Raw genomic sequence first — 19,421 nt, forward strand, 5'->3', positions numbered from 1 at the left:
CTAGAACCCACCAAGATACCCCAATACTTGTAACTGTTTCAACGTTTTGTGTGTGAAGACTTAATGCACAAAAACTTGGGCAAGGTTTTTAACAGCAGCTATATTTTTTTCTGTGAAACACAATAACCCAACTACTGTTGTGCTAATTCAGGAGAGATTCTAAGCTTATAATTATGTATGCGTATAGAAATAATTGTAACTCACACCTTTTAATTCTGCTCAGCTGGCAGCACTAATGTCTCAAAAGCAATTTAATAAGATGAAAGGAAAACATATTAAAGTAAGCAGTCAGTCACAAACAGCACCCCCTGGCACAACATAAGCAATCTTTAACCATGCATCATCTGATGAGCACATGACTTCACTGGTACTCTCAATTTCTGCTTTATTTCCATGACATTAGTCTGCTACATTTCTTTGCAAAACACTGTATAATCCACACACAATACCATTTTACATCTTAACACTTTCAGATGTATTCCGTAACAGCTCCTTTTGCTACATTGATATGCCTATTTTGAAACTGTTCAATTACTGATTTCACATCAGTAATTTTTCCCATAATCTAATTAATGCTCCCACTGAGATCTAGTAGTTAACATAGTACAGCTGCATGAAGCACGAGTTAGCATTGCTGACTACTGTTATATAGAGTTTTCAAAAACTGTTTTACATTTTATTAGCAATGACTGTAAAATAATTATAAAATGGAGTACTTTTTCAGAAGTGCACAAGTAACTTGTGACTAAGAAAGAGATGAGTATATCAAACGCCACGTGAATACATTCAGTACACTACATAATCTCCAGATAGCGCTGTGCTGGGCCATACAAAAGAAGATGCAGAAATGGCCTGCCTGCGTTAATGTGTGAAGGTTACCTGCCATGGGAAGGCAAGTTATCAAGGGTCCCTTTATGATCAATGGAGAGATTTATCTTCTGGACATCTCTCTCTTCAACTTCAGAGACCTTAAACACCTAACTTGGACTAGAAGTTTGACTTCAACAGACCCACCAACGACAGAGACTCACAATTCCCATATTCTGAATACTGAGAATAAATGAGAAAAAGAACTAGATAAAACTGGAAATAGCCCACAAAAGTAGAAGTAACTATTACCTAATGTTTGCAATAGTGTAATTCTAAAATACTCAAAAATCACTTTTCTTCCTTTAATGAATCTTTTTACTCTTTCATTCCTTTCCTAATTTGTGCAAGTTATCCCCCCTCTTCCCATCCTTTTTGACTGAAGAAAAAGAAAACACCATTTCCTTCCCTTTTACCCCTCTTTTTCCTTCACTAGCATCTATGGTAATCCCTCTGCTGTGTAACTTTGTTCCACTGTCTTTCAAACAAAACCCCTGAATTATTTCATTATGTTTATCTGTACCAAAATTGGTGACAGATTAAGACTGAAACATGTCTCAGGTCCCGCATCAGCACAGCAGAATTCTCGTTCTAAGATTTGACACAGTTATTTATAATGCTGCTGAATATGTTATCATATTAGCATGCCTGACAAGCTTCTTTCTTTCAAAGTGTTTCTTTTTTTCGTGTTTGTTAAAACAAACTTGCCATGATTAGTCACATTTAAATACCCAAATTCACAAAGCAATCCCCTTACTTAACATAAAGGAGTCTCATCAATACATTTTTCTGGAACTCCACTCAGATTTATTAGTTCCAACATACAGCTATTGTTTGAAAGATCCTTAAAAGGCCTATTTACTACAACAAGTACTAATTGTGTTTTCAATTTCATTCAAACTGGAGCAACTATGCTAAATGAGAAGAATGCCTCTGTCAGCTGCAGTCTGGAGTACTGTAAACAAAGTAATATGAAGCACCAGAAGGTTTATACCATAGTGTCAGTCAGCATTTCTTCCTCTAACTATGCAACTCTGAACACACAAGTAAAGCTAACATATATTAAAACAAACAAAAACCAGTATCCTATAGCAAGAACATAAAAGGTTAACATACATTTTCCTTACCTTAAGACTACTCTTCATCACACTGGTACCTGAGCAGTTTCCATATAAAACAGGCAGAATATCCACTAGAGATCTCTGACAAAGTCTGAATGTACTCTAAACCTAATTATACTTAAATGAAAAAGTTTAGTTATAGACTTGTACGAGGCCACGATTTCATCTCACTTTTCTCCCATATTGAAATCTACACCATGGTTGCCCTGGGACTTGTTAATTTGCTTTCAAGAGAAAGGTCTTAATTTTAAAAGTTTTTGAAGCCTCTGCTAAGAGATAAAAGTACTCTGAAATAATCTCAACTTCCAACATATTTTACTCATGACTGTTCCTGCACCATACTAAATGGGGAACAGTTTCAGACTCAGAAGGTATCATTCATTACATCTCAGAAGGCACTATTGGAGAACAATAAAGATAAGGCACACATAACTGTTAAAAAACACAAAACAAACAGGAGTCTCTATCTGTTAATCTTCCCTCAACTTTGGTGTCAAATAAACTACGAAGATATCCAAATGCTCAAGGTTGCTTTTATAGAAGAAAGAGATCATGACGGTCATTACAGTTCACTTCATCTTAAAGTAAAAACGTGTCCAGTTTCTTTTTTATATGCTCAAAAGCATCTTTTCCCATATAGTCCATACGCCCTTCCTCCCATTTTCTCCGTTCATCTTCAGGATTTGGTTCTTCTGGTTTGAGGTGGATTGAGAGCTCTGAAACAGAATGTGTAACCTCATTCTGCAGGAAGAAGCACAACAGTAGGAAAACAGTTATTTGATTGTTCTTATTTCAGTGCTGTGAAGTTAATACTGGAAAGTCAAATTCCTGCTTTACACAGTTGCAGTTAAAACATGCAAGCAAACAAACAAAAAACAAACAGTATTTAAACACTCATGCTTGGTTTGATAACGTGATCTCATTGTCTTAGCATCTGTGAACACACCAAGCAGTTATTTTGCTTCTCTTAACTCAAAGCTTGGCACACTCAGCAACAATACAATGAGATTTCATCACGGGGCTCTCATACGGGCCTAAGTTCCTATACATTTTGGCCAAGAATTTTATTGTATCTTCAGTGAGATTAGTGTTATTTATCAGACATGAACCACGTGTTAAATTAATTCAGGAGACTGATATTTATGTGAGACTTAGTTGGAATGAATTTACAAAATTCTGAATCATGGTTCAAGATCACGTTTTCACAGGTGCAGAAAAGTAAGATGTATTATTAGTGATAATTTCAACCAAATAAAAGAAAAAACATGTCTGTGACTGACCAATGTTAGTAAAAGTAGAACATCCCAACAATTATAACCAGTAATAAAGAAGAAATACAACAAAGGCTAATAAAGACAGGTACTGAAAATCTGCTTTCAGTACTATTCCAAGAGGCTCAGGGGCAAACAACTCATCTCATGTTATAAACAAAGTTAAAACCAACCAGAACAGGCTTCCAGTGAAGCCCTCACCTATTCAGTTATAAACATGCTTTAGAATAGGACTGATTAACTGGAATTAGTGAGATATTAGGCTTAAACTGACTAGGTGCCCTGGAATTGCCATTGTATCTGCCAGTTTGGGGCACAGGACTTACACAAGACTTGCACCCACAGACCCGGTAAGGTATTTGGCACAGCCAACATGAAACTATATACTCAAGTTAACTGCACTCTTCCTACGTATCCTTGCCTGGGACCAAATCTGTCCATGACTTTAAAGATCAATAAACGCTCTGAAATGCATGCTAGCTCCATATACATGCAAATATGCATACTTAATTCATGCTATTTAATTCTTAGGTTATGTATATACATATCTACAGTAATGCAAGGAGATTCCTTTGTGTTTGTTTGTTTGTTTTTAATTATTATTATTGTTTTTAAAACCTTGAGCAAGAATTACTAACAGCCTTGGATAAGTTAACAGCTGAACAGGAATCACCATGTTTTCATAATTAGCTAGGGCCCAAACACCCTCACTGCACAGAAGCTACAATTTCTCTTACCAAGTTGTTTCTTAGTCTTAAAAAATGTCACCTTAGTGACAATCTACCCATTTTCCTCTGTAGGAAAATGTCTGTGCTGTGCACCTCACAAGATCCAACTCCTTGACACCCTGTCACTCCACTATTGCCAAATTTGGTACTGCTGTCACACTGCCCACAGATAAACGCAGTGCAAGATCGCACAGCCTTGTAGCTCAGGCTCTGTGCCTGACTTGCAGTACATCGCCTTCCACTTGCTTGGAAACATCACTTCAGCAGGTGAAAAGAACAAACAAAACATGACAAAATACATTGATGATTGTGTTATTGGACAGTTACAAGCTGGCACTGAAAAATATACACTTAAAAATTACAAGTATAACTGCTAAAATGGGATCATACACCAGTATTGGAAGAGGTTAAGAAATTAATTACATAGATGAAATATTTTTACACATTGTACACATTGTTAGTAGATATTTCCCAAAATGATGCTGGCAGCAAAGACATGCATGCAATTATCAACCAAACTGCAATGCAGAAAGCTACGTGTACCAGTTCTGAGGTTTCCTGAAATGCAGGATGAGAAGTAAGTTGTTCTGAAGGTCTGTCAGGCTCAGAGGGACGGACGTTAGAACCGCATTGTTCAACTTCACATACAGGTTGCTAAAACACAACCACTGAGGTTTTATTAGGAGAACAAGTTTTTTCCCCACAGTCTCCTTATCATGAGAATGCATACAATACAAGCGGATTTCAGTGTTGGGATAGAGAAAAGCAATGGATGGGAGGAAACATCATGAAATATTATCAACAAGGACAAAATTAATCTCACCCAGCTTTAGCTATCAAAATGGCACTGAATCTAAGCTCCTACTATAATCAATCCAGGATAAGTACCGCCAGAGGGCAGCTCATCTCATCCTAAGATTGTTTCAAGAGTGGCTGACACTTTTCAGAGACTACCGAAAGAGCCTGGAAAACCAGCTCACAGTAGATGTCCACATTCACAAGGCCACACTTAAATGTGAAACAATTCTCATTTTAGGATTCCAGCTTGCTCTGTAACTCAAGCTTTTTATATGCACAGAATGAGAACAGAACAATGTATTCCAAAACAGAAATAAAACAGGCTGCCCCAAAAATATTTCCCCAAATATTTGCCTTTGCCACTCATTGAAACATAAATGAGGAGACAGCCCCCACTCTGGGGTCTCTTTTGCCAAAAGCAGAAGTCTCACAAGACTACTGAAGCTAAGCAACATAAATGGAATGATGGTGTTCCTAACTAAGAAGAGAACCAGATTGTTGACTTCAAATTAATACAGTCTTCCCATAAACCAATCTTACTCTATTGTAATTAAAAAAAAAATAAAATAGTGTAATTCACATTTGAATTTAAGTAAACATTGTTATTTTTTCACCCCAAAAGAGCATCTTGAAAATGTATTCCCTATTTAATTTCAGCATTTCCAATGGTCAGATGCATCAGACACAAGGTAAAACATTCTTGCTAAAAGAATCATTCTTAAGTTGTAAGACTGGAATGTTTGCAGTTTTCCTTCAGCACTTCCACACTGGAAAAGAGTGGAAAAGAAAGGAGGGAAGACTACAGCTTCATTTTATGGAGCAACTATAGTCTGAAGTGCTGAACATAATAAAAACTGTCTTTTCCTTAACAGAAAATAGTCCACAAGAGTAGACATTACAACATCGATTTTATTTTCCCCCAATTGTACCATGCTATAGCATGGCTTATCATACACACACGGTGACTTACACCTGCAGAAACGTTACTCTATTACCTCCAGTTACATTTCTGCACGAAATAAGGAGAGTCAGTGCAACAGAAATACCCAAATACATGAAGAGTGACAGAAGTACCAGGGCCTCTGCAGTGGTCACCACTGAATTCTTTGCACAATACTCCTTGTTGCCCGAATCACTGAAATCTGAGGAACAGTTTTCTGAATCAGCACTTCAGGGATAAAAATAAAAATAAAAAAATCTACACAAAAGGGATAAAAGGATTTTAGCTTTAAGAATATTTATTTACAGGAACATTAATACTCAGTAGATTAATTTAGTAACATAGGTCCTTAATAAAATGTAATAAAAGGAATCTAACAACTTTCAGTATATAATCTCTTTGTAAAATTCAATGCAAACTCTTTCAGCCTCCAGGTATGTCACGCACACATGACTAAAGATTAAAGAAAAATATTCTTGAGACTATTTCTTAAGAAAGCAAAAAAATCCAATGGTGACAGCTAAAGTGAAGAAGCTATAATCTCCAAGATCAGAAATAAATCAATCAAAATAAATAAATCAAAATCTTATTTTAGCATACCATTTTACTTTGTTACTGTATATGAGAATGTACAGCACACTTACAACTTCGAAACTGAGTTCCTCAGGTGGAAAAGTCGTGGGATGCATTTCATACGTCTGCTCTGGAGGTACAGGCATTTGCAGCGAATTGGCCTCAGAAGGCTCAACCTTTTTCAGTGTAATTTCAACTCCATTGAAAGTATGCTAACAAAAACAAGAACATCATGTCACTGAAATAAAATTTTGCAGGAAATCAGTACCTTATTTCCAACAACTTCACTTCTAACGTTTTCAGCATTGAAATTAATAAAGTCAAACAATTTGCGGTGCCAGTATCAGAGCATATTGAAATTTAGATTTATGAACTAAAGAGTATGCTGCCATCATCAGGAGGGAAACCTAACACGTCCTTTTATCGTAATGTTACTGTAGTTGAATTATTTCTTCACTGCCTATTTTTTTTTTTTTAATTAAAATGCATTGAAGAACCCTTCCCATTCCTTCCTCTGCTTTCCAATTTGTCATGACGTTTATAAACCAAATTCCTCTCTGGAGCTTTGATGATAATTGTCCAACTGATCACATGGCACTATGCAGTTCATTTAATGATGGTTAACAGTTTAATATTTATAAAGCATAAAAGAAAATATTTATATATGCATAAAAGTGACCTAAATTGTCACATCTGGATATGAAATTAAAAATTGTATCTTCCTTCTACTCACAGAATCACAGAATTGTGGGGGTTGGAAGGGACCTCAAGAGATCATCAGGTCCAACCCCCCTGCCAAATCGGGTTCCCTAGAGCAGTTTCTACTCATTAGTTTATAATGTAGGTCTCCAAGAAAGCATCTGTTTATCAACAGATATTTATTCTATTCATGAAAACTATATGTTGCTGTACTTCCTCTGATGAAAAAACGAGTAAAGACTTCAGTAAATGCTTGATGATGTACAACTAACTTATATAACATCCCAAATGTTATTAACTCTGCCTATGCAAATCTGATTTGTTAAAGCTCTCATAAAACAAATTAAAATGCAGAGCTGAAAAGGTAGATTTTACTACAGCTCAAAGCCTAGTGTGATGGTCTAAATCAGCTTAGCTTCAAAAAGTCAGAAGTCTGTTTCATAGCCAGATGATCACCTTCTCTGCCTAATTTGTCCCATATTTTGCGTTTAATTTGCAGAACGCATTTACATATGTTGCCATACAAACTCCTCCTCAGTTAAGAAGGGGAATGGGAGAAATCTTTGTAAAGCCACGGTACCCCAAGTCCTTCCTAAACTGTTAGTTTAGATGCCGGTAGAAGCAGTCACTGCTATTGCCAATCAGCAGATGTTCTCCCACGTAATTCTTTCCTCTGGAGAAGGCGGTATTCAGAATTTTTCTGTGACTCAGTACATTCCCACTAACTCCTTGATAGTTACCTTGCGTTCCTCAGATTCTGATTGTTCCGTCTTTTGAAGCTTTTCTAACAAAGGCAGGATACTGGCACTGTATATATTCCACCAGAGGGCAAGAAATGACAGCTGATGAAAAGACCCAGAGGTGGTGCCATCGTGCATAACTCTCTTTGTTTGAAGGTTGTATTTGTAGTTCCAGGGCTTTGTTGCTCCCAAGAAGTGAACAACTTTGGCATCTCTGCCAAAACTGTAGAAATTAAACATACAGGTCTATACATCAAAGATAATTTTAGCATATATACATTGCTAAAGAAACATGCTTACTCTCACTGGTGAAGTAATTTTGACATTTTCTAACAGCAACACATTCGATATGAGTATATATATTAACATTTTTATCTTTTTAGATTAAGGTATTTCACATAGCATACAGTAAACAAAAGGCTACACTGCCATTTGCTTCCCTCTGCTAATTCCAGTAGAAAAATTCATGAAGGAAAGTGCACATCCAGTCCCATTTCCAGTCCTCCTCCATGCCCTGTTCACAAATAAATACCACTTCAAACACCAAATCAACAGAATTGGTTAACACTGATCTCATTTTGAAAACAACTAATAAAAACATCATCCTAAGTTCACTCCCCAAAAAGAATGCTTCATGCAACTGTAACAGTAATTCATGACACCCTAAATCTTAAAAGCAACTTGCCTTTTGCCAGAAAAGATTCTCTAAGCGGACTGTCTGAGGTACTATAATTACCAGCACAAATTCAGTTTCAAGGAAGAGCCTATGTTGTTTTTTTGTTTGTTTGTTTTGTTTTAAGAAGAAAAAAAAGAGAGAGAGAGAGAAAAATCCCAACTATTTCCTATAGAACTGACTGGAAAAAAGGGGAAGAAATTTAAAATAAAGCTGTCAGAAGCTAATGTTGAAGTAATTCACATTATTTCCAAATTTGGGAAAAGCTTTTCTGAAGCAACTTTTGAGACAAAGCAGCCAACTCTGGGACTCTATCTGTCCCATAGATAGATACAAAAAACTTTTGTATTGCTCTTAAGCTTCTATTATGCAATTTTTACAAAATATGTCATTTCTTACTACTGTAATTTAAATTAACAGAATATGCCAGTATTATTCTCTCGCTTTCCTGTAATAAATGATTTGTTGCTAACAAGCTACAGTGATTTATAATCAGCCAAAAGCGTCACTACTTACTGATTGAAAGCAGGAACATAGGTGTACACAGCACTGCTGCTTAAGTTGTAGATGAAAGGTAAGTGTTTACCAATATCTGCTGTTGCCCAGTTGCTGAAGAAGCTATTCAACAAGCCTTGATCACCCCCTAAAGCATACATAAAACAGTATTAGCATAATGTATAACATGCAAATTTACACCAAAATTTCGTGTCCAGGGATGGATGTGAGACTGGTGTGTTCACGGGACTGCAGCTTAGACTTGAGAAAATGGACACATGAGCAGGTGCAAGTGAGTAATACCTGGTCCACTCTGATGCAATTTCAATGCAAGTGGAGTCCTATTGGAATATATGAAGAGAAGAGTAGGAAGGGGTTTTGGTCTCCCTCAGAGCAGAAGATCAGCTATATTTCTCTCTCCTAAACCAGACAGCAAAATTAAAACTTACTGAGCGAGACTCAGACACAATGTCCCTTCATTACAATTTTCTGGGAATCACAGCCTGCAGTAAGTCAACATGTCCTAAATACTGTGTACGAGGCAAAGATCCACACCATAAATTTTTGCGGAAACATAATTACTTAAGGCCTAGAGAACTCCTGCCTTTCTCCATTCTCCCAGATAGCATGGAAGCTACAGAAAAAATGCCTTATTGAGAATGAATCTAATTTCTTGCACTTCAACTCTTACTCCTTGCCCCTCTGTTATGCCTTACCGTCAAAGCTGCCATGTTCAGCAGCAAACTGGAGCAGCAGGTTGTAAGTTTTTAAAGATGGTCGGAACACAAATACACCACTATTAAAGCAGTCAGGCCAGCCAGAATCCGGAGCTGCTGAAAACTCTTCTCGATCAAACAATTCATCAACATTGCAAAGCACCTTGGAGACAGTAGTAGAAAAGTAGTTGTTACCGAAGATGTTTTTCTGGAACATGAGTAGCTAAATCAGTACTAACAAATTCAGTTTAGTTCTGCCAAGGATGTAGCTTGCATAGCATAAAAGGAGATACAATGCCAAACATGTTTGTGGCTAGCACTTATTTTTTAATATACTAAGGTAACATTAACTGTGGTTCCCCATGACTGCTCTGATAAAAGTGCAAACCCTATGAAATTACTTCATAAGCCTCGGAGACCCTCCAAAAGGTCCCTTTAAATATTACAACATACCATGAAAACACGTAGTCTCCTTATTTCTTAGCTCACTTTCTCAGAATCCATTGTTCCCATTAACTGCAACAAAGCTGAGAATCCAAACAATTTGACTTAGCAACAAGATGACTAAAGGGGTAGCAGAAAAAACGCCTCTTTTTACTGGTTTTCTAATATATGTTAAGCTCAGTCTTGCTTTGGTTTGGTTGCAAAGCTTCACAGAGAAGTGGGAAAGATCGATCGGGTTAAGGCCCAGGTCAGCGTTAAAGCTGGTGGAAAGACGGCTGTGCAGTCACTGAATGCCTGCACCCCACCCATAACAGTCATCAAGGGAGCCACTGTGAAAAATAGAACGATTACTAGTTTTTTTTAATTCAATTAAAAAACACAGCCAAATACTTGCCTTCTTCCTTTAACAGGAAATCATATGCTTTTCCCCTCACTCCCTGAGAATAATAATTTAATTTGGTTTCTAATGCAACTATAATCTTATTAAATCAAAATGCATCCCACTCTCTCAAAATGAAGTACTTTAGTGCAGAGAAAGGCATGACTGTTGCCAAAATTAGCCTTTTCTTTTTTAATCTCCATCTGAAACAAATATGAATGTTTCTGGCTTTTTTCCCCCCCTCCATTTTATAACGAGCCTGCCTCCCTGACCAGAATAAGTCCAAACAGAAGCGTATGAAAGAGATCTCTTCTAAACATCTGTCAGAAGCCAATTTGCATAGCGTGTGTTTATATATTTTGAGGACAGTCCTGAGGCTACTCTCAGAAACAGGATCCACTTCTCTGCAGTGAGCAGAACTGTGAGCATTGCCAAACATCCAGCTGGAGCTTCTGTGACCGTGTGTCCCCTAGCAAATCTGGTCACTTGGTAGGCCACTAGGTTGCGAGACGAGGAAGCATCCCACGCCCAGAGCAGCTGTTTAAGACAGACAAAAACGTTGCCACAGCTCCTACTCTACTCACCAAAGTGTCTGCATCCATGAAGACACATTTGCTGTAATGAGTAAGAGTCCAGCAGTGAAGCTTAGTGAAGGTTATGCCCAGTTCTGGCCTCTGCAACAGAGCCAACCGGACCGAGTCAGCACTGTCGAGTGCATCCACCTCGATGACTTCATCGAACACGCTGCGCAGGACAGACCTACCAGAGCAAGCAGTGGAGGGAAACAAGGAAATTTATGGAGGTTCATCAGACTCCACTTCTGGCATGAAAATAGTGACACACAGCACATTTACTATGACAGTAACAAAGGTTAGATTGATTGGTTAGAAAACGACATCGAAAGTTCAAAGTCCTTGTAAACAGTCTGCTGAAGTGACAGATATGAGGCCATAAACCAGCGCTTCTTCCACTAAGGGAGCAGCACATCCACTTTGGGATGCCAGCACATCTCAGAAGTGACAGGTGCTGCATGGAGGAGAAAACAATCCTTACTTTAGTTACTCAGTCTCCTATAGAAATGCTGACAGAAATTAAAGTAACTTTCACTCCTGCACAACTGTCTCTAAGGAACAGCACCGTACTGTGTTATGTGTGGCAGGCACTGTCAGTGCAGTTGGTAGCACCTATCATGCCTGAGCAAAAGCAGCTCCAAAATTGCACCTTCTAAAACAGAAGTTATATGCTTGCTCACTACTGTAAGTCATCTCAAATGAGACTTTCAGGAAAACATCTTTCCTCTGTGCATCTCTTTCACATGAATTTAATAGGTGATATCAAAGTAGCTAATTTTCCTTCAAGGCACAAAAAAAAAAAGTATTTTAAGCAGCTCATTTATTTACATTACACTATTAACTACGAAGCCCTGGATGTCATATAAACACAGAAAGAGAAAAGCCTGTGCTGATTATCGAGATTTCAGAATCATTAGATTTTGCTCACCTGATCTTCAAGTGACAGAAGTTAACTATGAAAGAATAAAGAGCAGATACAGATTTCTAGAAACATAGTTCAGTGACAAATTTTTAAAAATGTTATCCTTGGTTTAAAAGGGGGGGAGGAGGCAGAGGTAGGGGGTCTTGTCCCAGTGAAGATTGAGGGAGCAGGAAGAAATGAAAAAATTGAAACATAGCATCCACCCAGTTGTCAAATGTATTTAAAAGTCATTCAGGAAGGTTTCATTGTTATCACAGATCCTATCTGTGAGAGAAATCCTGGAAAAACAGATTTATGAATATCTAAAGGAGCAAAAAAAGGGAAATTATGTTTCTTGAGCCAGCTGCATTGCTAATACTTTCAAATGGTATACAGAAACTGGGAGCTTGCACACTTCCTAAGCCACAGCAGGATTAAGAGCTTGAGTAGTTGTGGCATGTCATGTTCCTTTTAACAACTAACACAGTCCTCCAAAAAATCAAGGCTAGAGTTCAACAGATCTAATGAGATTTCTGTACACGCAGTTCTGTCGTGCCTGTAGAATCACATCCCAAACTGGAAAGTGATTTAAAAAAGGGCAGAAAGAAATGTATTTCCCATCATGTTAGCAGGGCACTAATAGTTTAAGATCAGTCATCTGAATTTGAGCCACTGATGTCTTTGGAGAGTTCTGATGTCAGAGGTGGTAGGTATCTTGCTCTCCCTAAAATAAAAAACACTTGGAGGAAGCAAAAAACAAAACCAATACCACCTTTATTTTGTCTCAAAAGCAAGACACTAAAAGCCTAGTTCCCAAACTTTTGGCTAACGTTCCCAATTATGAGGTTGAGAATCAACTTCCAGCCACCAGCTCTATTTCTGCAAGTGAATTCTTACCAGGCTTACAGTCATATAATGGATATTATTTGGGACTCCCCTCAGAAATCACTGGCCAAGTGGGAAATTCTATAGACAATGCCATGAAACCCTCAGGAAGCCTATTAAAATCCTTCACATTACTTCTTATTTTTTCCATATTATCTCTCTCCAAAACAACATGAATTCTTACCTCATCCCACTGGAAACACCTGGTGTAATTAGCACTGCCAATTTTCTAGATGTCGAATGGTTCCTCAGTGACTGTCCAAGAACCAGAGCTCCTTGACAATAAACATCATCAGTAGCGAGGGTCACAAAGGCTTGATCTGTTACTGCAAGCAAACATTCAGAAGAGTCATTTTACAGCTTTAACATAAGCTTTTTGGCTCTACAATCTCCCTCCTCCAGCTAACCAACAGGCTATAGCTTATAACAACCTGCAGCTCCTGTGATAAGCTCTTTTCTTGCCCAAATTCCCCCAGAGGACAAAACTGAATAGAAAATCCAATAAACATCATTGCAGAATATACGTTTCTGATTTTTTTTTTTTCCCGATTTACATAATACTAGGTAGGAAGTTTTCAGACTAGTCTTAAACAAATAATTCTCTGGGTCACGTTGCCTAAACCTAATGACAAATCAAACAAGCTGATCTATAAATGTTTAGATTGTACGTTTATCTAACATAACATTGTATCTAACAATACAACTGATAAAGAAAGTTTTCCTGTTTATATAGAGCCAAAGCTAAGGAAAAAAAAAAGTTAAATACAAACCAGAAATACCTTTCTTTCCATTACCTCACTAAATCAACCTACCAGGCATTATTCTTCACTTTATTCCCTCTGTACTGGTGTAACTGGTGCTGGCTGAGTAACTGGTACCTACTGACATATGCAAAGGAACTGCTGCTGAGGTTGGCAGCCCCGCCAAAGTTAAGGCTCCCTTACCTTAAGCAACTCTGAAAAAATTAGTTGTGTTCCTCAGAGTCAAAAGGCATATGGAATAAAAAAAAAGTTACAATAAAAAAGAAAGCAAGCTACACTCCTGCACAGTTTTGTAAAGGTACTAGAGCATGTTTCGTAAAGGTACTGGGCCTGCGACACCAGCTGCTGCTTCTTCAGCTCTGCCCTCCAACAGAGACATTATCGGGGTTATGGGGCAAGCCAGAACCAAAAATTCAGTGATGTGATGGGCATCCCTCAGAGATGAAGGAATACCTCAGCTTTCTAGGCTGCAACATTAACCAGAACAAGGTAACTGGGTCACACAGGACAAGGGGAATTCCACTGAGCTACAGAGCTTTAGTAAGAATTTGTCCTGAATTACTCGTATAAAAGCACCATCATTTTTAGGGACAAGCAATTGTGATAAACTATTAAAAAACAAAACAAAACACCGTGCCACACGGTTTCCAGGCTCCATGAGAGACACTCCGAAGGAATCTGGCAGAACCAGCGCAGAGCACCCAACAAGTGCCCTCAGAGGCTGCTGAAATGCTCAGGTTGAAATCTCTGCCCTAGCATCGAGGTGTCATGAAGCACGGCCAGAGCCCTCAGACGCCGAGCACTTCCATTTCCCTGTCATACAAACCCAGAGGGAAACCCAGACCCTCTGTGTGCTGGTCTGTCCCCCCATCACCAGCCAGGCCCAAACTCTCAGCAGGCACAGACACCGCGCTCTTCCTATACCACCACAGGCCCCCACAACACTCAACAATTTCGGCAGTGGCAAACTTAGCCAAAACACTCAGTCATCCAGCCAAACGTAAACCAGCTTGCAGATCCCTCAGCTAAGCAAATTCCAACAGCCTCGTTAATCACGATTCCCAGAAGCAAACCAAGTAAAAAGGAGCTTTCTCTGTGGAAACACCTGAGCCTCCCGTTATCACAACAGCTCAAGCAAGTTACGGGTGTCACAAAAAAACGAGTAACTGGGGCTTACGTGGAGAGGTCTGGAAGGACAGTTGTAAGCTGCCCCTACTGCAGCTTTCCAAAAGGTTGCACAAATACAAGCACACACCCAAAAAAATAATAATGACCAACACACACCAAAAAAAAAAAAAAAAAAGCTGAAGGCCACTTCAGCAATAAAATTATTCTCCAAAGACACAAAGACTCAGCAAAGAAAGGCACTTAGGCACTTTTGTGTTAGGCAACAAGCATCTCCAGCCAAAAAAAGTAATAAAACAACTAGTGAGAAGAATGCGGGGGGTAGGCTAGTACAAAAAGCAAACTGTGAAAAGAGTAGGTGTTTAAATCTTAAAACCGCTATTTTAAATAACAACCATAAAACCGAGCACATAATCTCCTTACTGCTTCTGCAAATTCTTTCAGCTACAGAAACCAAATATTTACATATATAATGCACCTAAAACTAAACAAGCTGCTCATCAAAGAGTTCGGCAAGCTGGTGTGGCAAATTACCACATCTTGCACATACTTTCATGCCAGCACCTCTCAGACGAAAGCTGTGGTCAGATCAAGAAGAACGCAAACAGCTGAACGAATACAGCTTCTAAGAAACTTTGGCTAATGCTTAGCAAAGTAAAGAAACCAATTTTGTCTCCTGCGAATCAGCTGTGGGATACATTTTATGGCCTTCTTAATATAGTGAACCATTACAGAGGTAATTAAATTGATAACCAAACTACTGGCTGAAACCATACAACATTAAACTGTTACTGATGCAAACAGAAACATATGCTAGCTATTCTAAAATGATGCAGAGCTATCAGTTACTCTGTTAAAGATCCACGGGTGGGGGCTAAAATCAAAAGACTTTATCATTACTTGTTGTTTCATTTAATCCATGTTTTCAAGGGGAAAAAAAAGCGTTACTTTAATTTCCCTGTTTAGACCATTCCTTGAAACTCTGTCCCTATAATTACTCTATTTTTAAAACTCAAAACTACAGATAAGATTTGCATAAAGATCTACAAAAATAAACTCTGCCAAAAATGCCCATTTAAATTAAAGAAAGAATAATGTTGCTTTTAATTTAATCTACACAGGGCTTCACCCACTGATTCCAAGCTGCAAGAGCAGCAATATTTGATCTTTAAGTTTGAAAGCCAAGGGTGTTGGTACTTAAAATTCATTGCAACTAGATTTTTTTTTTTCTTTTTTAGAAGTGTCAAGGGAAGCTTAATGCATAATTTTCAGTTCTTTGAGCTGAATGACAATAGGATTTGTCACAGAAAACACCTAGTGTGAAGAGTATTGAGTTTTCAAGCAAATTGTTTTCAAGCTGTGAAACTCTATGGCTGGTATCATTGACTCTCAGTGAATTATAAGAAAAGTAAGAGTATGATTAGAATCACATTAAAACTACGTTGTATGAATTTATGACTGCTGATTTATCTTATCTAGACAACCACACAGCACATGAAGTTGCAAGTTTAGAAATCACCATTGCCAGCACTGGCAAAAGTTTCTCAGCAGAAACCAGAGACTTCCAAGGAAATAACTGTGGTGAGTTATTTTAGAGACCACTCCCAAGCTGCAGATGGCAGCACAGAAAAGATAGCAAAAGTAATGTGAATCACTACAATAGGCAGAGTGATTTTTATGCATAACATGTTCCAGATTTTTTAGTCAAGATCACCAGCTTCTTATGCTACTTACTCATAGCAGTGCCTCAGACAAAACTGCCAGGGGCAATATCCTTAAACAGGCCTGAAAACCAGTTCTAGGGCTGCAGAAAAGCCTTGGAATCTGCACCAGCAAGCAGACTGAGCGGTTCTCACTTTGATGATCACAGAAAAAGGGGAGACAGAGAATGAACAAACTCCAGTGAGAGTCAGAAGTTACTCATAAAATAAGCACTGAATGAAACACATACCTGTCAGCTTCAAGACAAGTTTAAGTAGTTTCTTTCATAACCCAACAGACATAGCTTTGTAAACATATTTGTGTCTTCAGACAGACAGAGAAAGGATAAATGTGCTCTAGCAGCGGCTCCTGGAGTGACAGATTTGTCAAGTTGCCCACTCCAAAGCTGCCATAGGAGACAGACTTGTAGGCTACAACTCTCCTGCAGGCACACTCTAAATAATACGTTGCTGTCATGCATAAGAATAAGAGTACATAGAAGAGCTAAAAATCTCCAACAGGCTGGTTATGTCCCCCGTATGTACAGTCTTGTGTGCTAACCAACACTGGCTGTTTTCTTACATCCCTCCCCATTACCATCTGCTGTTCCTTTCTCATCCCCTCACTAAAAATGTGATCCCTGTGGGGCCAGCACGTTACAGCCCAGGTCTGTGCCCGCTCTGAAACCTGCAGCAACAAGGCCATGGCCACCCCTGCCCACCTCATCTCCTGTGACAGCAGTGTTGTTACCCCCCTCCCACACCCAGCTCCCTGTGCACCTTCCCCCAGAGGCGTGTTTGACCAAAGGCGGGTCAGGCTTACTGCAGAGATAAAGTCACAGCCTCCTGGCTTCGCTGACCTACCACAACCATTTTCAGAAGCATCTGGCACAGAAAGCTCGGCTCCAGCTGACATCTGGAGCCTCAGCACCAGGGAGACACATCTCGCCACAAGTAGGCAGAATGAGTAACGGTGTGAAAGGCTCTGCCAGACCACCCACAGAAATCACTATGCACATTTTCAGCAAAGAGAGGGTTCCTGCCATAGCATCAAGCAATGGCTTGGCGATACGAATTCCCGTGCTTCCTTGGTGTGGGTCCAGCAGTGGAGATGCTCGTGTTACCGACGGGCGCTGTGCCGCCACAGCCAGCGCCTCCACCAGATCACACGTTGCCCTGCCCGACCCAAACCAAATCCTTTATCGTTAAAGCAACACTGAATTTTACCAGGCAGGATTACAGCTTGTCTTGGAAGGCTACAGAGAGGAGACTTGTTTCTCATTTAGCATATTTTATTAAGTATCTTTTGGTTGTGAGCAGTTAGGTTCCGCTTCGAGAACCCGCAATTGCGTTACTCAATAGACTGTAAGCTACCTCTGTGAAAAATCAAATGCAACGATGTTACAATATGCAATTAAGCACACTAATGGCTGTAAAACAGTCACGTTTAGCTTTGAAAAATGAAATTCTAGGAATCTCTTGAGCGATCCACGTAACCTCCGGGAACCCAGCGCCGGGCAGCACAAGGCAGAGGACGCCGCACCTCGCACCTAGCGGGCTTCGCCACCCCTCCCCGGCAGAGCCGAGCCCCCCCCACAGCCCCATGTCGCAGCCATGTCGCGACTCCGCTCCACCTGCCGCCGCCGCACGGAGCCCGCCCGGCTCAGCCCCCCCGCCAAATGGCGACCCCCCCCCCCCCCCCCCCCCATCCCCACTCCCACCCCGTGCCGCTAATGGCGGGCGGGCCGGCCGAGCCCGTACTCACCGGACATCCTGCGGCTGCGGGGCCGGCCGGGATTAGCCTCCCGGATAACGAGCCTCCGGGGGGAGCGGCGGCGGCCGGACCCAGCTCCCTGCGCCTACGAACGGCGTGAGCGGCGGGGCTTGGCACGCCCCGACCCGGTCCCGCTCCCCCCTCGCCCCCTGCCCCGCCGGGTGGCCCCGAAGCGCCGCTCCCGGTCCCGGCCCGGCCCCGGTCCCGGCCCTCGCACCTGCCCGGCGCCCCCCGGCGGCTCGGCGCGGCGCTCCCGCCCCGTTGTGCCCGGCCCGGCCCTCTTCTGCCCTCCTGTGCAGCCTTGTGAGGGAAAACAGGGCCGTCCGTGGGGGTTAAGGTCGCGGGCTGCAGAAACGAGCGCTTAGAGAATGAACGACGGCGGCGACTCCGGTGTGGCCGGCGGTAGCCAAATGGCAATCGCCGCATCGCCGTGTGTTGGCCGTGCGGTGAGGGTCTTGGCTGCCCTCGGCTTCTCTGCAGCCTTTGTAGCCCCTGTGGATAACAACGTGCTGCTGGCTGGCCACCCAGTCTACAGCTACATGCCTTCAGAGAGACGGTGCTATTCACAGTCAGATACGCATATCTACATATGAACATACATTCAAAACAGCACATTTTCCTGCCAGTAGCTCCAAACTGGACACTGTCTGTCTAATTCTGCCACCCAGTATCTCTACAAAGTAGTTTTAGGCTGATTTGGTTCAGCAGAGACATTTTTACATCAAAGCTTTCTATGGACATCAGTGATTACTTAGCCAAGGATGGCGATTTGTGACTGTCACGGAGGAAAGCACACGTACCACTCAGATAGGAAACCTTTATTTTCAGCAATTTGCATGTGATGACTGATGAGTTATGAGACTGCCCAAGTTGCAACATTTGTTCCCTCGCATATGGGAAGTATCCTAAATGAGGTGGTTTCATTGCTCTAGTAGTGGTGGCAGAGGTGTTCTAGGAAGAGAGGACGTAAATACATAGGAAATGAAGCTTTATTTTTCCAACAGAAACAAAAATCTCAGGAAATGTGTTCATCATCTGCTTACATAGATTGCCTAAACATTAGAATCATAGTATCATAAAGGTTGGAAAAGACCTCCAGGATCATCTGGTCCAACCAAACCCCCCCCCCCCAATGTCACCCACTAAACCATGTCCCTAAGCACCACGTCCAACCAATCACCACGAACACCCCCAGGGACGGTGACTCCACCACTTCCCTGGGCAACCCGTTCCAATGCCTGACTGCTCTTTCTGAGAGG

General features: G+C 40.6%; 1 protein-coding gene across 8 annotated transcripts; it reads right to left on the reverse strand.

The window, feature by feature from the left end:
- Positions 1–368: 368 nt before the first annotated feature.
- Positions 369–18,517, reverse strand: GYG2 (glycogenin 2). 8 transcript variants are annotated; one of them, XM_027447308.3, is made up of 10 exons: positions 18,154–18,373; positions 16,423–16,543; positions 12,987–13,128; positions 11,029–11,203; positions 9,622–9,784; positions 8,927–9,053; positions 7,738–7,960; positions 6,370–6,510; positions 4,531–4,641; positions 369–2,729 (listed from the first exon to the last, which is right to left on the reverse strand). In XM_027447308.3, the coding sequence occupies exons 2-10, from the start codon at positions 16,424–16,426 to the stop codon at positions 2,568–2,570; spliced, it is 1,248 nt and encodes a 415-aa protein (XP_027303109.1). In that variant the 5' UTR covers positions 16,427–16,543; positions 18,154–18,373; the 3' UTR covers positions 369–2,567. The 8 variants fall into 8 exon arrangements, with proteins under 8 accessions (XP_027303109.1, XP_027303122.1, XP_027303104.1 ...); XM_027447321.3 differs by lacking the exons at positions 16,423–16,543; positions 18,154–18,373 and adding an exon at positions 18,380–18,517; XM_027447303.3 differs by lacking the exon at positions 16,423–16,543.
- Between the last annotated feature and the right edge of the window lie 904 nt (positions 18,518–19,421).

This window comes from Anas platyrhynchos, chromosome 1, assembly GCF_047663525.1.
Source record: "Anas platyrhynchos isolate ZD024472 breed Pekin duck chromosome 1, IASCAAS_PekinDuck_T2T, whole genome shotgun sequence".
NCBI classification, from domain to species: Eukaryota; Metazoa; Chordata; class Aves; order Anseriformes; family Anatidae; genus Anas; species Anas platyrhynchos.